At 47.8% G+C, this 20595-nt stretch overlaps 1 protein-coding gene across 9 annotated transcripts in view; it reads left to right on the top strand.

Moving 5' to 3' along the window:
* Window positions 1–20595, top strand: part of Eps15l1 (epidermal growth factor receptor pathway substrate 15 like 1) — an 80560-nt gene that overhangs the window by 22123 nt on the left and 37842 nt on the right. For all 9 annotated transcript variants that reach the window (XM_057752276.1, XM_057752281.1, XM_057752279.1 and 6 more), the window contains 11 exons: window positions 1648–1743; window positions 2518–2580; window positions 5626–5751; window positions 8267–8326; window positions 10407–10640; window positions 14179–14336; window positions 16426–16582; window positions 16821–16906; window positions 18091–18163; window positions 18667–18828; window positions 19489–19686. In XM_057752276.1, coding sequence (XP_057608259.1) covers window positions 1648–1743; window positions 2518–2580; window positions 5626–5751; window positions 8267–8326; window positions 10407–10640; window positions 14179–14336; window positions 16426–16582; window positions 16821–16906; window positions 18091–18163; window positions 18667–18828; window positions 19489–19686 — 1413 coding nt within the window. The remainder of the gene's footprint in view (window positions 1–1647; window positions 1744–2517; window positions 2581–5625; window positions 5752–8266; window positions 8327–10406; window positions 10641–14178; window positions 14337–16425; window positions 16583–16820; window positions 16907–18090; window positions 18164–18666; window positions 18829–19488; window positions 19687–20595) is intronic.

Below are 20595 nucleotides of genomic sequence, written 5' to 3'. Positions count from 1 at the left end.
CCCCAAGGTACTGTCTGAACTGTTCTGTGTCCTAAGGCCTCAGCCTGTCCGTCTGCTGGCCACTGACCACCAGCACCTCCCGCCCTTGTGATTGGGTTGCTCGGTTGCTTAGTGAAGGTGCTGAGGGACCTGATTTGATCCTCTGACCACCATCCTGCCCTGTTTTCCTGTGATTCTCCACAGCTTCTGTGAACATCTCTATGAAAGGCGTAGCTCTCCCCGTGTTCTTACGCCAGGAGAAAAGCTCTGCTGTGGGGTGCATACCTGCCCTAGCCTGTGTCACTGATAAAACCACAAGCACCTGGAGAGGAAGGGTTACTTGATTTACAGATTACAGTCCATCATTGAGGAAAACCAAGAACTCCGGGCAGGAACTGGAGCAGAGGCCATGGAGGATCAGTGCTTCCTGGCTTGCTTCCCTGGCTTGCTCCATATGGTTTGCCCAGCCTGCTTTCTTACAGAATTTAGGACTGCCAGCCCAGGGGTGGCACTGTCTGTGTGAATCATTAAGTTCTTTTTCAGCTGACTTTATTTTCTTCTGGTTGACAACTCATCACAGAACACAGGTCCTGCTGGCACTCAGGAGGCTGAGGCGGAAGAATTGAGAGTTCCCCTTTAGACTCAACTGCATAGTTAAAAGAATCTGTTTCTAAAAAGGAAGCCAGAGGAATGCTTACTGTTCTTGCAGAGAATTGAGTTAAGGCCCCAGTACCCCCAGGCAGGACTGCTCACAACTGCCTGTACCTCTGGGCTCTGAGGGTGGCACACACCTTTAATCCCAGCACTTGGGAGGCAGAAGCAGGCAGATCTTTGAGTTTGAGGCCAGCCTGGTCTACAGAGCGAGTTCCAGGACACAAAAAAACCCTGTCTTGAAAAACCAACAAAAGAAAAAGAAAGAAAAAGGAGGTCAGTGAGATAGTCCCTCCTGTGAAGGTGCTGCCAAGCCTGATGACCCGAGTTCAGTTCCTAATCCCTAGACTCACACGGTGGAAGGAGAGAGCTGAATTCCCTCAGGATGCACATGACCCTCTTCCCAAATAAATACTAATAGGTCTTCCTTCCTTCCTTCCTTCCTTCCTTCCTTCCTTCCTTCCTTCCTTCCTTCCTTCCTTCCTTCCTTCCTTCCTTCCTTCCTTCCTTCCTTCCATTTTTTGAGACAGGGTTTCTCTGTGGTTTTGGAGCCTGTCCTGGAACTAGCTCTTGTAGACCAGGCTGGTCTCGAACTCACAGAGATCCGCCTGCCTCTGCCTCCCGAGTGCTGGGATTAAAGGCGTGCGCCACCACCGCCCGGCTACTAATAGTTTCTTTAAGCAAAAAATTTAAATCCAATACCTGGGCTGAGGCCCGGTTTAGGAGAAAAGTTCTGGCATGGTATTCCTGAGGCTTCAGGTCCTATGCCTGCTCCACAAAAACAGAAAACAAAGCAGGCTGTGTATATTTGAACTGTCAGTCATTGTGAGCGTGTGGACTACTCCAGCATTGTGACCTAGGAGCATTGCCTTTGAGAAAATCTCTTTGCTTGAAACGTTTCAGTGCTCAGTACTCACCAGTAGCTGCCTGCTATGGTATCTGTGGTCATCATAGTGGAAGTGAGAGCTGTTCTGTCCTGCCTTATGCTGTTCATGCCTCCTCTTTTTGGGTCCACAGGGTTTCTATGTTGCACTGAGATTGGTGGCCTGTGCACAGAGTGGCCATGAAGTCACCTTGAGCAATCTGAGCCTCACCATGCCACCACCGAAATTTGTGAGTGTGCAAGCCATCATACTCTCTTGGTACCTTGTGTATGCACATCTGTGTGAGTGATGCTTCATGTTTTCTCTTGTCTTTCCTGTGAGATGCGTATATCATGAAATTCCCCATGTTTTACATGCGCAGTTCAGCTAGCATGGTGGCACGCCTTTAATTCCAACATTCGGAAGGCAGAGGCAGGTGGATTTCTGAGTTCTAGGCCCTAGGCCTACCTGCTCTACAGAGCTAGTTCCAGACAGCCAGGGCTATACAGAGAAACCCTGTCTTGAAAATAAAGCAAAATAAATAAAATGCATAGTTGGGTAACCCTTAACACATTATTACAGTGTTGTGCAGCCGTTAGCCTGAGTTCCAATTCTCACCTCCCAAAAGGAAGACTTTGGGCCATGTCTTATTCTTCGTCTCCCCATCTCCCCGTCTTTGGTAGCCACCCATCTTCTTTCTGTGTAGGTTGTCTTTTCTGATGCTGCTCTCAGTGGAGTCCCACAGAGTATGGCCTTGTGTGTACATCTTCACTCAGTCTCCCAGATCAGGACACTGTACTGTTGTGACTGTGGCTGTCCGTTTGCTGAGCTCTGTGATGTTGCCTCTACCTTTGGCTGTTGGGAGCAGCACAGCCGTGAATGGATTTGCGAGTGCACCTGTGGGTTTATACCTGGGAGGGGAGCTGCGGGGTCATAAGTCATTCCCTGTTTGTGACCTTCCCACTTTGGAATGAGATCCTTTTGGTTGTGTTTGCATATGTGATCCTGTCCTTTCTTTCCTCAGCATGACACCAGCAGCCCACTGATGGCCACACAACCATCTACAGAGACCCACTGGGCCGTGCGTGTAAGTGAGGGGACAGTGCCATAGTTGATGCGTGCCGTGTGTATTGTTTGAAACATTCGGAAGCACCTTTGCCATCTCTATGTCGTCATAGAATCGGAGGATCATATCTGTGCTTGGATTTTGTTTTTAAGATTTTATTTTTAATTGTTTGTATGTCTGTGGTGGGTATGTTGCCCTTGAAGACCAAAGACCACAGGGTTGGGGGAGTGGGGGGCGGCCTGGAGCTGGAATTACCAGCTGTTGTGAGCCACCTAACTAGGGCATTGGAAGCTGCACTTGGCTACTCTTAACCTCTGAGTCATCTCTCCAGCCCTTGTTTATTTTGTTTTTTGCTTATTGAGAAAGGGTCTCATGTCATCCAGTCTGACATCAAGCTCAACTTGTAGCTAAAGCAGCTCCCATCTTCTGATCCTCTGCCTCTGCCCCCTAGGATGGGGAGGGCAGGCACTCTCCCTCTGCCTCTGCCCCCCTAGGATGGGGAGGGCAGGCACTCTCGGCTTGAGAAATCAATTTTCACATTCTTTCAGTGTAGCTGGCAGCTGTGTAGGAGCAAAGGAGCTGAGGATCTGAGGTTGCAGTTAATTTCTTTGCTCTCAGGCTGCATCTGGGGCTGTGTTGCTTGTATTGGTTCTTCAAGATAGAGAAGAGACACACTGCTATACAGCCGTCCAGCTCTGCCGTGACCCATCTTTTCCCTCTCTGAGATGCCTACTGCTCTGCAAAAAACCTCACCCAGCTCTTAAGGTGTTCCTTTTCCACGTAGAAGGACAATGTGGTCCTGCCCCTTGGAAGGACAAACAAGCACAGTGGCTGTCTTAGTGTCTATTTCAGTGAGGAGACACCGTGGCCACCACAGCTCTTAGAAAGGAGAGCATTTCAGTGGGGATTCCTTATAGTTTCAGAGGTTTAGTCTATTAGCGTGACAGGAACCTGGTGGCATGTAGACAGACATGGTGCTGGAGAGGAGCTGAGAGTTCTATATCTGTATCCACAGGCAACAGGGGGAGAGAGAGCCACTGGACCTGACTTGGGCTTTTGAAACCTCAAAGCCCACCCACAGTGACACTTCCTCCAACAAGGCCACAGCTCCTAATAGTGCCACTTCTTGGTGACCACGCATTCAAATCTATAAGGCTTTGGGGGTCCGTTCTCATTTAAACCACCCACATTCCTACATCCTGGCCCCCATAGGCTTTGTAGCTATAATACATTCAGTCCAATTTCAAAGTCCCCAGTCTGTTTGAAAGTCCAAAGTCTCTTCTGAGACTCATGACCACCTCTCTTTGTCTGTCTGTCTCTCTTTACAGGGTTTCTCTGTGTAGTACTGGCTGTCCTGGAACTCACTCTGTAGACCATGCTGGCCTCAAACTCAGAGATCCTCCTGCCTCTGCCTCTCAGTGCTAGGATTAAAGATGTGCACCACCATGCCTGGTCCTAAACTTATCTTTAATTTCTTTTCACAAGTTGGAAGTTTCGCTGTTTGGAGTCTTGTTTGAAGTCACCACTCCCTTTATTTCACTGAGCACTGTACTAACTCCATTACATTTTCTAATGCCCTTTTTCTCCTTAAACTGGACCTTTTGTGATTTTCCTTGCTCAGCTTGCTCCTTTTTTGTGTTAGATCTGAATGAGAGTGACTACTACCAATAGTCAGGCTGCGGAGGTGCACACCTTTAGTCCTAGCACTCAGGAGGCAGAGGCAGGAACACAGATGCGCTTCTTGCCCCTCTTCTGGACTTGTCCTGCTTTTTCATTAAGCAATAGTTTGAATCACTTTTGCCTTGCTAAGAGAAGAGGAAGGAACCTATGACTATCTCAGGGCAAATAAAAAAAAAAATCAGAAAGCTGGGCCAGGCAGTGGTGGGACACACCTTTAATCCCAGCAGATTTCTGTAAATTCTGTAAATTCAAGGGCAGCTTGGTCTACAGAGTGAGTTCCAGGACAGTCAGGACTATACAGAAAAACCCTGTCTTAAAAGACAAAAGAAAAGCGAGAGAGTGACCTGTTGTTGGGTTTTCTTTTACTCTAGCCCCATGTTGGAACACTAAAATGTTTTTTTTATTCTTTTGGCTTTTATTGTGGAGCCTGCCACTCAGCTGTCAAATCACGTGGAGGGAGGCTTATCCTTAATTATAAACGCCTGGCCTTAGCTTTTCTTAACTTATCCCAACTACCTATTGCTTCGGGCTTTTCCTTTTCTTACTTCTGTGTATCTTACTCTCACTCCTCCATGGCTGGCTGGGTGATTGACCTCTGACATCCTCCTCTGCCTATGCTTGGACAGACCTTGAGATTCTCAGGAAGGGCTTTGCCACCAGACTATACCCTTAGCCCTGTTTAGTTTGTTTCTCTGACACAGGATCTCCTGTAGCCCAGTCTGACTTCAAATCTCTATATAGCCAAGAATGACCTTGGGTCCCCACCTCCACCTCCTCAGTCCTAGGATTGCAGATGGGCCCTGTGGTTTATGCAGTGCTGGGGATGGAGCCCAGGGATTTTTGTGTATGCTGCACTGAACCACAGCATACTTTAAAACTTCTTTCTTAGTGATGAGATTAGAATTTAAGGCTTCACTGTGCTGAGCCCCATCACAGCTTATGTTTGAACTTTGAGAAGCAAGACTTCTGCTCTTTAAATTGAAGACAGGGTCTCCCCATGTAGCACAGGCTAGCCTGAAGCCCTCCATCTTCCTAGTTCCATCTTGAGTGTTGGAATGAGAAGTATGAGCCATTGGACCCATTAGAGGTTGATTTGGACCATGTTTGCTACCAAACTAGACATCTAATGAGGTTCCTTGAGACTGCAAAAGCATCGCCCTACTTGGCTAGGTCCCTTTTGCCATGAGGCAGAGCAAGATATGGACCAGCTTCTCTTCTGCTCACCATGGCCCTCAGGCCACAGTGCCAGGGAGCTATCCCCCCAGGCTATAAATTCTCCATCCCCAGCTTGCTCACCCTAGAACAGCTGAGCTCTGTATAGACAAGCCTGGATTTGAATCCAAACTGTGTACTCTGTACTCATTCCAGCTCCTTCTTTCCTGGTAGGTGGAGGAGAAGGCAAAGTTTGATGGCATCTTTGAAAGCCTTCTACCAGTCAATGGTCTACTCTCCGGAGACAAGGTCAAGCCAGTCCTTATGAACTCGAAACTCCCTCTGGACGTGCTGGGCAGGGTAAGGCCTGGGTGCTCTCCCATCCCGTCCTGTACCGTGGTGTGTCTGTCCGCTAACAGTCACCTTTTCCTCCCACCGTGCACTGTGCCACCAGGTGCGTCCTGTGTGTCTGGCTCTTCTGTAGTTGAGGATCAGGACTGCTCTTCTGCTGCTGGGAAGATACTGGCATCCATCTTATGACAAGAGGCAGGGGCAGAAGGGAGATGGCTAGACGTGCCTGTGAGAGCAGAGCCTGCTCCAAGCCTGCCCAGCACTGAACCCCTTTCTTTTGTGTATTTGTTTCTTTCCATTTCTTTTTAAAACAGTGTCTGCACAGGAGTAGATGTGCGTGACGACTTCAAAGGACAACTCTTCAACTGCTGGCTACTGTTTCCAGACAGGGTCTCTCCCTGGACCTGGAATATACTAAGTAGCTGGTTGGCCAAGAGTCCAGGCTTCATTCTGTCTCTGTCTCTCCAGTACTGGGGTTACAAGTGCATGCTACCACACCTAGCTTTGAAGAACAAGTGACATTGATTTTTTTTTTGAGATTTCATTGTGTTTCCCTGGTTGACTTGAAACTTATTATATAGACAATATTGGCTTTGAATTCACAGAAATCTATTTGCCTCTGCCTCCCAAGTGCTGGATTAAAAGCATGTGCCACCATGCTATCTACATTTAAAAACTAAGTGTGTGCATGATAGTATGTGTGCACACCGTTGTGTATCTGTGAAGATCAGAGGACCTAGGGAATCAAACTGAGCTTATTAGGCTTTGCGGCAGCACCTTTACCTGCTGAGCCATTTCATTGGCCTTTGTCTTCTGTTTTTAAGCAGATGCTTTTTCCTGCCTGTCAGTTTTGAGGTTTAAGCATTTTCAACTCTGTTGCGGGTTTAGAAATAATCTTAGATATTCCTTTTTTGGTTTTATCATTTACCCCATCTTGACTGGGGATAACCTTAAATTCCCAATCCACCTCCATAGTGCATTTCATCTGTCTGTCTGTCTGTCTGTCTGTCTATCTATCTGTCTATGAGCCTTAGTTTTAGTGGCTGTGGACATGCATACCTATAATCCCAAGAGACTGAGGTAGGAGGATCTAAAGTTTGAGGCCAGCCCAGTCTGTAGCAGGACCCTGCATCAGGAGCCCCTCATCAAAAATGAACCTCAGATTTGTTCATATTAGTGTAGTGTGTTTGGCTCCAGACCCCCCAACTATAGGCATGATTCCTTTAGAGGGATGTGGCTGTGGCCTAAGACTTCATCCTGCCAGCCTGCTGCCTGGTGTATGTGGGCCAGGCAAGCTTATTGTCATCTGTGAGGTCTTGCTACAGAGGGACCATGGTTGTTCAGTCAGAGCCCAAGGCCCTAGCCTCCAGTAGAGCCTAAAAACAGCAAACATTGTCCTTGGTGGCTCTCAGAGATCATTTCCTGATGCTCATTAGATGTGCTTCTGTCACAAGTTCTAGCTTACAGGCGTGTGCAGCATTTCCAGTTACATTTTAAATTAGGCTTTAAAATCTATGATACAGGGCCTGGAAAGATGTCCTAGGGCTTAAGAAAACTACAGAGGACCCCAGTTTGACTCAAATTTCAGTTGAAAGAGTTGCCTGGGATGTGTTTTTTATTCTAGCCTCTGTAGGCACAGTGAACATGTTTTAGGAAGGGTATAGGTCTCAGCTTTGGTCATCAGCTCCCTCAGAGGATGGTTTTCAGAGAGCTGCAGGGTGGCAGGGTTGTTTTGATTTCTTGTTTTGATCTTTTTAGGTAGGGTCTTAGTCCGTGTTCTATATTGCTGTGAAGAGACACTATGATCATGGCAACTCTTAAAAAAGGAGGCATTTAATTAAGGTTTGCTTACAGTTTCAGGTTAGTCCGTGACCATCACTGCAGGAAGCATGGTGGCAGGCAGGCAGGCAGGCAGGCACAGTGCTGGAGCAGTAGCCGAGCGCACACATTTGATCCACTGGCAGAGATGCAGGGAGAAACTTGATCTGACCTGCTTTGGGCATTTATCTTGCAGTGACACAACTCTTCCAACAAGACCACACCTCCTAATCCTTAACAGCTGAGGACTAAGCATGCACATATGTGAGCCTATGGGGGCCATTTCCATTCAGACTACCACAGATAACCTGTATACTCCAGGCTGGTCTTGAGCTTCCAATCCTCCTGCCTCAGTCTCTTGTCACAAACCAGCTCTTAAATGCTTTTTCTCCTCCTCTTCCTCTTCTTCTTTCTCCTCCTCCTCCTCTTCCTCCTCCTCCTTCTTTTTCTCCTCCTCCTTTTCTTCTCTCTTTCTTTCTCTCTCTTTCCCTCCCTCTCTCTCCCTCCCTCTCTCTCTTTGTGTGTGCGTGTGTGTGTGTACATATGTATGTGTGTGTGTATGTGGGGGGGTGTGGAAAAACAGGTACACAGCTTCTTAAGTGCCTCTGATTGCTGTGGCCTCATTCACTATTAACTCAGATGTTGCTTGTGCTGGGTGAGACTTTATAGGCTACTTCCTCCCCTTGTATCTGTCTGTCCGTTGCAGGTCTGGGACCTCAGTGACATCGACAAGGATGGACATTTGGACCGAGATGAGTTTGCTGTGGTAAGTCCTCTGTGTCCTGCTCTTCCCTTTTTGCGGCCTGTGGAAGTACTCACGGGGTGGGTGTGGAACATCTTCTAATACTTAGAAAAGGTTCAGGGGCACAGCAGAGTCCGCAGCTGCCTTCACTGATCCAGTGTAGTCTTACAATACCTGTTCACCATCCTTCCTCCTTCTCCTCTGTCTCTTTCTTCTCCTCCCTCCCCACTTCCTCACTCTTCCTCCTCCCATCCCCCCCCATACACATACACTTTTTCCTGGATCATTTTCAAGGAGATAAATTGCAAACACAGTGCCTTTATTTTTGTAATAATTGGAGCTGGTCCTTTTTTTTAATTTTAATTAAATATCCATTCAAATATTTACACTTCCTTCCCTCCTCCCAATCCCCTACGAGGGGTTGGTTCACCAATTGAGGCAGTGTGCCTGTTCTAATGGGAGGTCACCAAATTCAAGCTGGACCGGGTCTGAATGAGCATGTGATCAAACCAGACTCTGATTGGAGCTGGTCTTTTTGTTTGTTTGTTTTTGTATTTTTTTTGAGGCAGGGTCTCAGATAATTGGAGCTGGTCTTCTTTTGTTTGTTTTTGTGTTTTTACAGAGAGACAGGATTTCACTGTGTAGTCCTGGCTATCCTGAAATTCATTCTGTAGACTCAGCTGGCCTCAAACTCAGATATCCGCCTGCCTCTGCCTCCCAAGTGATAGGCTCAAAGGCTTGTGCCACTGCTGCCTGGCTTGAAGCTGGTCTTAAACTCCTGATTCTTCTGCTTCTTATTTCCCTAGTTTTAGAATTATACATGAACAGCACCTGGACTTCCAGTTACATTTTAAAATAGACTTTAAAATCTGTGATATTGGGGCTGGAGAATTGTCTCAGGGCTTAAGAGCATAGCAGAGGACCAGGGTTTGATTCCCGTCTCCTACATGGAGACTCACAGCAATCTGTAACTTCAGTTACAAGAGATCTGACACCCTTTTCTGGCCTCCATGAGCTCTGCACACACCTAATGGACAGACACACGGGCAAAACACTCATAGATATAAAAATAAATCTCGAAAATCTGTGATTTTTGTCAGTGTGTACCTGTCATCCTAGTACTCAGAAGGCTGAGGCAGGAGGATTGGGATTCATATCAAGACTGCCTCCATATAAATAAATACATAGACATGATTTAGAACACGTCCCTCTGCTCCCCCTGCCTGTCCTCTCTCTGTCCCCTCTGGGATCTACTCCGTGTCTCCTGAGTATTTTGAAGTAGAAGCTCCTTTCAGGGTCTGTGCACTTCCAGATTTCAGAAATTTGGTAATCAAGCCCTGGGGCTTAGTGGTCATACCTCATACTGATGGACTCAGGACTGTTACATACATGTATTTCACTTTTCCTGTCTGTTCTTGGCTATTACAACTTTTTTATTGCTAATAGATTAATAATGATTGAAATAAAGTAATTGCAGCAAAGACTGGGGCTCAGTGGGTAGAGTACTTATTAGCGTGCACAAAGCCCTGGGGTCATCCCATGCCACATAAATCAGGTGTGGTGGCACATGCCTGTAATCTCAGCACTCTGGAGGTGGTCACGGCAGGAAGATCAGGTGTTCAAGGTCAGTTATTTAGTGAGCATGAGGCCAGCCTGAGAAACATGTCTCAAAACAGTCATGGCAATGTACTGTAATAGAAATGTTATGAATGTGGTCTTTTGTTTCTGGAATTTCCTACCTAACATTTCAGACCACGGGTAACTCAACTTGGCAAGGAACCCTCAGATCTGGCTGTGTGGTGTCTGGGCTGTTGTCTGTGCTCACAGAGAACCCTCAGAACTGGCTATGTGGTGTCTGGCGGTTGTCTTTGCTCATAAGGAACCCTCAGAACTGTGTGGTGTCTGGATGGATGTCTGTGCTCACTTCACTTGCCTAAATTCAATATGGCTCAAGAAGCTGCAGAGGAGGCTGATGTCTGAGAAAAGATGAACAGATTCCTTGGAGCCTTTAGGGGTTCCCATGGCTCCCAAGACTGCACGAGACTCTCTTTCAGTTCTGTGGCCCCTGCCCCTCAGTTCCTTTCTCTTCTCGTTGGCACCACAGGCCATGCATTTGGTGTACCGCGCCTTGGAGAAGGAACCAGTGCCCTCTGTCCTGCCCCCATCCCTCATCCCACCCTCCAAGAAGAAGAAGACAGTGTTTGCAGGAGCTGTGCCTGTCCTACCTGCCAGCCCCCCACCCAAAGACAGCCTCCGCTCCACGCCATCCCATGGCAGCGTCAGCAGCCTCAACAGCACAGGCAGCCTGTCTCCAAAGCACAGTGTCAAGCAGACTCAGGTCAGTGTCCACTGTCTGGTCCTGCACCTACCTACGTTCCTTCCTTCCTTCCTTCCTTCCTTCCTTCCTTCCTTCCTTCCTTCCTTCCTTCCTTTTTTTTTGTTTTTTTTTTGTTTTTTTTTTGGTTTTTTGAGACAGGGTTTCTGTGGCTTTTGGAGCCTGTCCTGGAACTAGCTCTGTAGACCAGGCTGGTCTCGAACTCACAGAGATCTGCCTGCCTCTGCCTCCGAGTGCAGGGATTAAAGGCGTGCGCCACCATCGCCCGGCCTTTTTTTTTTAAATTGATTTGTATTGAGCTCTACATTTTTCTCTGGTCCCCTCCCTGCCTCTCCCCTCTCTTTTCTTTTATATATGAGGGTGCCCTTGAATTTGGGGCTTAGATGTTCAGTATTGAGATTTCCTCTTGATGGATTTTTCCTGTGACTAATATGAAATGTCCTTTGTCTCTTTTGATTGATTTTAGTTTGAAGTCTGTTTTGTTAAGTATTAGGATAGCTACACCCACTTGTTTCTTAGGTCCATTTGATTGGAATATTTTTTCCCAACCCTTTAATCTGAGACGATGTCTATCTTTGAGGTTACGGTGTGTTTCTCGTATGCAGAAGAAGGATGGATTCTGTTTTTGTATCCAGTCTGTTAGCCTATGCCATTTTATAGGTGGGTTGAGTCCATTTATATTAAGGGATATTAATGACCAGTGATTACTATCTCCTGTTAATTTAGTTTTCTTGGTTGGTGATGTTTATTTGTGTACTTTTCCCTTCTTTGGAATTTACTGCTGTGAGACCATCAATTGTCTGTTTTTGTTGGTGTAGCCGACTTCCTTGGGTTGGAGTTTTTCTTCTAGTATTTTGTGTAGGGCTGGGTTTGTGGCTAGGTATTGGTGAAATCTGGTTTTGTCATGGGATATCTTGTTTTGTTCTTCTGTGGTGATTGACAGTTTTTCTGGGTATAGTAGTCTGGGCTGGCATCTGTAGTCTCTTAATGTCTGCATAACACTTGACCACGACCTTCTGGCTTTCATTGACTCCAATGAGAAGTCAGATGTAATTCTGATAGGTCTGCCTTTATATGTTATTTGGCCTTTTTCCTTTGCAGCTCTTAATGTTCTTTCTTTATTCTGTATGTTTAGTGCTTTGATTATAATGTAGCGAGGGGACTTTTTTTTTTTTTTTTTTGATCCAGTCTGTATGGTGTTCTGTAAGCTTCTTATATCTTCATAGGCATATCTTTCTTTAGGTTGGGAAAGTTTTTTTCTATGATTTTGTTAAATATATTTTCTGTGCTTTTGAGTGAAACTTCTCCTTCTTCTATACCTATTATTCTTAGGTTTGACCTTTTCACGGTGTCCCATATTTCCTGGATATTTTGGGTTAAGCTTTTGTTAGATTTAATGTTTTCTTTGACTGATGAGTCTATTCCCTCTATTATATCTTCAGCGCTTGAGATTCTCTCTTCCATCTCTTGTATTCTGCTGATAATGCTTGCGTTGCGGTTCCTGATCATTTTCTCATGGTTTCTGTTTCTATAATTCCCCCAGCTTGTGTTTTCTTTTTATTTATTTATTTATTTATTTATTTATTTATTATGTACACAGTGTTCAGCCTCCATGTATGCCTGCAGGCCAGAAGAGGGCACCGGTATAGATGGTTGTAAGCCACCATGTGGTTGCTGGGAATTGAACTCAGGACCTCCGGAAAAGCAGTCAGTGCTCTTAACCTCTGAGCCATCTCTCCAGCCCCAGCTTTTGTTTTCTTTATTGTCTCTATTTTAGTTTTCAAGTCTTGAATAGTTTTTTTCCTATGTTTGATTGCTTTTTCTTGGTTTTCTTTAAGGAATTTGCTGATGTCTTCCAATCTTTTGTTTGCCTTTTTCTCCATTTCTTTGAGGGAATTTCTCATTTCTTCTTTAAGAGTTTCAAACATTCTCCTGAAGTTATTTTTTAGGTCATTTTCTTCTTCATCATCTATATTTGGTTGTTCAAGTCTTGCTGTTGTAGGGTCTTTAGGTTTTACTGGTGTTGTATTGCTCTTTGTGATGTTGCGTGTGATCTTACCTTTTCTACTCATCTTTTCCTCTAATAGGTGTGGTGCTTGCTGTCTGTGTTCTGTTGATTAATGTAGGTGCCGGTGAATCCAAGACTCAGATGGTTGTTCCTCCTGGTACAGTCAGTGCCACTTTTCTAGTTACCCTGTTGGTCACTCCCGGACTCTGCTCCACTCCCTTGGAGTTTGCTGTCTCAGGCCTGCTCTAGCTTAGATTTTCGGCTCAGACCTGTTTCTGTAGATGTCCCTGGTCTGGATCTGTTCCTGCAGAGGTCCCTGGCTTGGGGTTGGTCCTGTACAGGACTCTGGCTCTGACCTACTCCCTTGGAGTTCCCAGGCTCGGATGCGCCCAGACCCGTAGAGAACCTTGCTTAGGCTCTGGGACCCTCAGAGGTCCCAGACTCATGCCTGGACCTGCAGAGGTCTCTGGTTCCTGCCTACTCCCTCGGAGGTCTCAGATTCACAGAGGTCCTGGCTCAGGCCTAGTTCCTCGGAGGTCCTGCACCATTATTTCTTTTTTTTTTTTTTTGTATTTATTTATTATGTATACAATATTCTGTCTGTATGTCTGCAGGCCAGAAGAGGGCACCAGACCTCATTACAGATGGTTGTGAGCCACCATGTGGTTGCCGGGAATTGAACTCAGGACCTTTGGAAGAGCAGGCAATGCTCTTAACCACTGAGCCATCTCTCCAGCCCCACCATTATTTCTTGACAGCAAAAAAAAGAGAAAACTTTGATTCAATTCTCTAAAAAAATTTACTAGAGCCGGGCGGTGGTGGCGCACGCCTTTAATCCCAGCACTCGGGAGGCAGAGGCAGGCGGATCTCTGTGAGTTCGAGACCAGCCTGGTCTACAAGAGCTAGTTCCAGGACAGGCTCCAAAACCACAGAGAAACCCTGTCTCGAAAAACCCAAAAAAAAAAAAATTGACTAGAGGTATGGGGCTGGAGAGATGACTGCTCCTCCAGAGGACCGGGTTTAATTCTCAGCACCCACATTGCAGCTCACAGCAGTCTGTACTTATGCATGTGATGCATAGACAATAACACCAATACGCATAAAATAAATAAATAACCTAGAAAAATTTTTAGAAGGATTCAGAATTAACTTTCTTGCTCACTTGCAGGTAAGTGAAATTGTTCCCTGGTATCTGTGAAGCCTGGGCTCCAGAACCCCCAGGGTGCCAGTGGCCTGCAGTGGTGTCCTCATTGAAGTGATATAGTGTCTTCACAGAGTCCAGAGTGTGTGCTCCTAGACTCTCCACATTCAGAGAAAAGACTCACCTGGGTTCAAGTCCCAGCACCCAATGGCAGCTCACAGCTGTCTGTAACTCTTGTTCCAGGGAATCTGATGCCCTCATGCAGACATACCTGCAGGCAAAACACCAATTAAAAATAAATAAGTTATTTTAAAAAAATGAAAAGAAAGCCTAGATGTTAGCTCAGACTAGAACAGGGCTCATGGGTAAGTCACTGTTGTAATATGTTTCAGCCGCCAGTAGCCTGGGTGGTGCCTGTAGCAGATAAGATGCGCTTTGATGAGATCTTCTTGAAGACAGACCTGGACCTTGATGGCTATGTGAGTGGCCAGGAAGTAAAGGAGATCTTCATGCACTCGGGCCTCACACAGAACCTTCTGGCACACATTTGGTAAGAGTGGAAGCCATGGTGGAGGTGGCTCTGAGAGGCTAGGAAGTGGGCAGACAGGAGGAAGGGCTCCAGTTTCCCAGGTGCCAGTGAACAGGGAAGTTGGGTCAGCCTTCGTACTGGAGAGCTCTGTTGGGACAGTTTCTCCACAAGCCTTACCTTGCTTCAGTTACTTGGGACAATCATTCTGCCTGCCACTTGGGTAAGCCGGAGAAGGCCTTGACAGTTTAGTGAAGTCCTACTTGAAAGGGCAACACCTGCTTCCAGCAGGGAGGAAGGTAGGGGGTAGGACCCTTCTTTGTTCCTCAGTATTATGGGAACCCTTTCCTGGCGAGATGTAACAACCCCCCCCACACACACACACAGGGCACCAAGGATAGACCCAAGTCCATACCACTGAAGTCCAATGGGACACCAATGACTTAACTGGGCTTGCAGTTGATAGGTGAGATGTTTCTTACAAGAGTGTGGGGCACCCCAGAAAGGCCGATGACCTCCACAGCTGCACTGATGGAGTCCGCTTCAGTTAACTTTCTACACTCGGTCGATCTTGGCACATCCTGAGATATCCTTAGCTATGTGAGATTAGCACAGAATTACATACAGTGTTTGGGATGTGTAGATGAGGGTCTAGCAACCCTCCCCACCCTGTCCTCCTATGGGAGACTGATTTAGTTAAAATTTCTATTGTTGTGATAAAACACTGACCAAAAGCAATGTGGTATGGTTTATTTTTGCTTACATTTTCAGATAACAGTCCATCACTGAGAGAAATCAGATAGGAACTCAAAAAGGAATGTGGAGGCAGGAGCTGAAGCAGGGGCCATGGAGGAGTGCTGCTTACTGGCTTGCTTGCTCCTCATGGCTTGCTCAGCCTCCTTATACAGCTCAGGACCACCTGCGAAGGGACCACCCACAGTGAGCTGCCCCCTATTTTCAGTCATTAATCAAGAAAATGCCCGCACAGAGCTGCCTATAGTCCAATCTGATGGAGACATTTTCTCAAGAAGCCTCTACCCAGATGTGTCTTGGTTGTGTAAAGTTTAAAAAAATCAGCCAACACAGGGACAGTCACGAGCCAATAGGCTCACTCTCAGGGTTCTCACGACTGTTCTGGTGTAGATGTTGGCCACTGTGTAACACTTGGTGCTGGGTGGAGGAGCCACCTTCATCCTCCCTCTGCCATCTCAGAATGGGGTTCCTGTGGTTGCCTGGTTCAGGGCCTTGAGTGACTTCCTGACCACAGCAGGAAAACTGAGCTGGTTACATGATGGCCAGAAAGAACCATCTTGAATAATCCTAGCCGGGCAGGGAAGAGAGCTGGCCAAGGGGCCGCGGTCACGGAGTTGCCTCTTTAGACAGGCTGCTGGCTCCTTCAGAGCTGAGCTGCTGCACTCAAGTAATGGAGGAGCTACAGAGAGCAGCCCAAGTCTGCTGATTTTCAGCAATGCTCTGCAAGTAGCTGCTGCCAGAGTGGGCCCTTGAAGACCTTGTGCTCTGCCTTTGGCAGATGACTGCATTTTAACATAACTGCATCGGTCACCAGTAGTGGAAGTGTTTGCCCCTCACGAGGCCATTCACTGCCAGTTCAAGTCTGGGGCATTCCTGTTCTCTCTTATTCCACACTAGGATCAGAGAGGCCAGAGGCAAGTTCCTGGTGGTACAGACACTGTGGCAGGGACTGTGTCTCCAGACCTCCATAGTGCAGCTCTTGTCCCCACTGACTCACACACCTGTAGATCTCCAGATTCTCCAGGAATCAGAGTGTAGGCCTGCGCCTTCTGCACTGGAGCTAATGGGGCAACTACGTGTCTACAGTACCTTGAATGAGGTGAACCAAGAAAGCCTTGACCCTTACAGTCAGCTGGAAGTGTATGCTAGGGGCAGGGTCCTTCCTGAGACCGGGCGCCTCAGTTGTGTAGGCCAGACCCTCACTCCTGTACTTTTGGCCTGTTACCAGCCTCGGGTAGGTGCTCATCAGCACTGGGGAAATGTGGAGGCCATGCTCAGGGCTTGCTTGGTAAGTGGGGCATGCTCAGGGTAGGTGGCAAGCACAGCTGTGGTGTGTAATTGCATCCCACGTCTCTCCCAGGGCCCTGGCTGATACGAGACAAACGGGGAAGTTAAGCAAAGAGCAGTTCGCGCTAGCTATGTATTTCATTCAGCAGAAGGTCAGTAAAGGCATCGACCCTCCTCAAGTCCTCTCGCCAGACATGGTTCCACCCTCGGAGAGAGGCACTCCCGTTCCAGTGAGTAACCAGACACCCTTGCTTCTGTTGTTCTCACCACCCACCAGAAGGTGGTGCTGGTGCTCCAAGAGTCCCTAAGTCCTCAGTCCCCAAGCCCAGGTTGGGGATGGGTGTGGGGTATCCTGTGACTGGGCCACCTGGAGTGTTCTCAGGCCATTGGCCAGCACTTTGATCCCCTGCTGTACCAGAGATGGGACTGTTGGCTTCCTGTGACTCTGTGTCTGACGTTTTATCCTAGGATAGTTCGTGTGCTCTCGGGTCCGGGGAATTCACAGGTGTCAAGGAGCTGGATGACATTAGCCAGGAGATCGCTCAATTGCAGAGGTATGTGACTGCCCTCTTCCCTGGTGGCTCGTGATGCAGTGGCCTTGTGTCCATGCCCCCAGTAAGCCTCTGAGGGACGGGAGGACACAGTCTTTTCAGATCTGCTTCTGTTTGGGTCTTTGTTGCTCTGAGCCCACACTGTCCAGGTAGCCTCAGCAGGTTGTGGCTACCCAGTTGCACAGGGACACAGACAGCAGGGATGAGCCCAGCTTAGGAGAGAGACCCTCGTCTGGAGCACCTGGTCTGCACAGTGGGCCAGTTCCTCACTGCCCTTCACCACAGTGGGAGACTGCTGCTGCTCTCCATGTCACTCCTCATGGCTCCCGAGCCCAGTTTTGTTTCCAGTCCTGCCTTTCAGAAAATTCTACCATGTCTCCTCACGCCCACAACAGCTCCTCAGAGTCCACTGTTTGTTGTGGTGCTGGTTGGCATTCATGTGCAGACCTTTGTCCCTAGTGTCCCTCTACTCTTGTTGAGTGGGCCCTCAGTGTCAGACTACTGAGTAGCATTTCCCTGGGTGTGGAATGTAGGGATGGTATCTCTGCTACAGTCATGGAACTGAGCAGTGTGGTGACATAAGTGTGTTATGGAGATGCCTGTACCAACTGTCTGGGGTGTTGGAGCCCATGGAAAAGGTGTGTGCCTGAACTTCTCTCTGGGTCCTTGCCCCTTTGGGCCCAAGCTCTCCATTTTCTTGCTGGCTGTCAACTGGGGTGGGGGATTGCTAATGTTGGAGACCACTCTTATACCTCCCTGTTTACCTCCTGAACCTTCAGAGTTCGTAAAGGCTTGGCTAGTCCCTGTCACACTTAGGAGTCTCCATTTTCCTCTTTGACTATCAGATGGGGAAGACACTGTGCTCTCAGGCAGTGAGCACTGGGAGAGGGGCCTCTTGTGTGCAGGTTCGCTGTGCCCTAGGGTGGGGGATTGTTGGTTAGTCCAGGAGTGTTGCTGTAAAGAGTACCTAAGACTAGGTAATGTATAAAAGAGAGCGGCTTCTTTCCCTCAGTTTAAGAAACTGATCTATCTGGCCTCTGATGAGGACCTCAGGACATAGGCTGTCACAGTGACATAGGACCAGTTTTATGGCAAACCTGAGGGGACAGGACACATGAAGGGTCAGGGTCACAGCTGTGTACCATGAGTATGGACTCACTTTTTCTGCGTTGTCTTTAAACCTGCAGAGAGAAGTACTCACTGGAACAAGACATCCGAGAAAAGGAAGAGGCCATCAGACAGAAAACCAGCGAAGTACAGGTATGGATGCTGCATCTTGGCTTGTATTTTTTTCTTCTGATACAGGGTTTCTCCGTGTAGCCCTGGCTGTCCTGAAACTCACTCTGTGCACCAGGCTATCTTTGAACTCACAGAGATCACCTGCCTCTGCTTTCCCAGTGCTGGAATTAAAGGTGTGTGCCACCACTGCCTGGCAGCTTGGGCCTGCTTTGTGCTGAGTGTAGGGAACATGCTTTAGAAACAGCTTTGGGGTTGCAAAGTGTTTTTGTTTCCTTGCTGGCATCGGTGATGGAACCTGGGGTTTCATTCATACTTGGTAGGCAATGACCATAAAAAACCCTGCCTCACCTGTGCTCAGGTGCCAGACAAGAACCCAGGACCTCATGCTCACCCTCAGCCAGCACGGGGATGGAGCATCATCTTGCAGAGGTCCAACAAAGCCACAGCCAAGCCCAGAGAATCTTTTAATCTCTCCTTGTTCAGGGCCATTAACAGTGTCAGTCAACACCTTCCCATTTCCCTAGGAGTTACAAAATGACCTGGACAGGGAAACCAGCAGTCTACAGGAACTTGAGACACAGAAGCAGGATGCCCAAGACCGCCTGGATGAGATGGACCAGCAAAAGGCCAAGTTGCGGGACATGCTGAGTGATGTGCGGCAGAAGTGCCAGGATGAGACCCAGATGGTGAGTCCCACGGTGTGGAAGATGTTCTGAGTGTCCCTAACAGCCAACAGATGACCGAATGCCTGGAGTGGAATCTCCCGACCCGTGAATGATCCCTCCATCCATAGAGATCAAGTTGCAGAATTGCATGGCTTTCATAACCATGGCCTGGACACCTGGCTGTGGTCTGTGTCCCACATCAGGAAACAGCTCCGGGTGCCTCTCTGCCGCTTCCATTTTACGTGCATTGGTATAAAGGTGTCAAATTCCCTGGAACTGGATTTACAGACAGTTGTTAGCTGCCATGTGGGTGCTGGGAATTGAGCCCAGGTCCTCTGGAAGAGCAGTCAGTGCTCTTAACCACTGAGCCATCTCTCCAGCCCCCCATTCTGCCTTTTAAAAAATGTTTATTATTATACTTACTCATTTTTTGTGAAAGATTGTGTGTGTGTGTGTGTGTGTGTGTGTGTGTGTGTGTGTGTGTGTGTGTGTAGGTTAGAGGATTTCAGTGGGGCTTCGTCCTTTCCTTTTACTCTGTGCACCCACCCTGATCTTGAGGCTCGGCAGCCTCCATGTGTACCCACTAATACCCACTAAGCACCTCCCCAGCTTCACACAGTGGAGAAGTTCGATGTCTGTCTTTCTGTCCCTGACTCGTGAGCTCCTTGCCTGTCACTTCAGATCTCATCACTGAAAACGCAGATCCAGTCCCAGGAGTCAGACTTGAAGTCTCAGGAGGACGATCTCAACCGGGCCAAGTCAGAGCTGAATCGGCTGCAGCAGGAGGAGACACAGCTGGAGCAGAGCATCCAGGCGGGACGTGCCCAGCTGGAGACCATCCTCAAGTCCCTGAAGTCCACGCAGGATGAGATCAACCAGGTATTTTGACGGGGCTGGGGGCTAACTGAAGCTGGGTCCCCTGTGCGGCTGCACTGTTACTTGGGCTTTTTTGTCTCACCTGCCTGTGTGCTGTGGGTCAGTGGTGCTGAGGAGATTAACTGGCGGGGGCTTTATGCAGTGTGGCTCAGGGTGCCTGGCATGCTGTTCCATGAGTGCTTGGGCCTCTCCTGGCACCTGGGAGGAAACTCTGACCATGCCCTGTCCTTCTGCATATAGTGAGCATTGAATTTTGTGGTGGTCTCTGGGATGCAGGCCACAGAAATAGGATGGTACTGGGCTTGATACATAGGAAAGAAAACCTGTGTCCTCTAGACTGAAAGTGCTTGCCTGCAGGTTACAGACTGGCAGGGCAACGTGGGAGTTAATTCTTTGGGATTGTTTTTAGGCTTTTTCCTCCCTCCTTCAGAGTCTTACATGGAGGTGGTCCAAGATGCACATAGAATTGCTGATAGAGTAATAGTTGGTGATGGTACTAGACAGATGTCACTGTGTAGCCCCTGCAAGTCTGGAACTGACTATGTAAACCAGTCTTTCCTTGAATTCATAGACCCTGCCTCTGTCTTGAGTACTGGGTTTAAAGGTGTGTGCCACCATGGCCATCATCATTCCTTTGTTTGTTCTCGTTTTCATTTCAGTTTTTTTAGATTTGAGGTTTTTGTTGTTGTTGTTGTTGTTGTTGTTGTTCTTGAGACAGACTCTCATCGTATAGTTCAGGTCAGCCTTGAATTTGTGACATTCTCTGCCTCAGCCTTTGCAGGCCTTCCGCTGGCTTCTCCTCTTCCCCTTCCTCTTGTTTTCATTAGCAGATACTACACAGCAGGTATCATTTTGACGTTCCTGTGTTTGCCTTCCCATCATTCCAATACTTGTTTTTAAATTAGAGGAGAC

This window comes from Chionomys nivalis, chromosome 20, assembly GCF_950005125.1.
Source record: "Chionomys nivalis chromosome 20, mChiNiv1.1, whole genome shotgun sequence".
Taxonomy (NCBI): domain Eukaryota; kingdom Metazoa; phylum Chordata; class Mammalia; order Rodentia; family Cricetidae; genus Chionomys; species Chionomys nivalis.
This window is presented reverse-complemented; position numbering and strand designations above follow the sequence as displayed.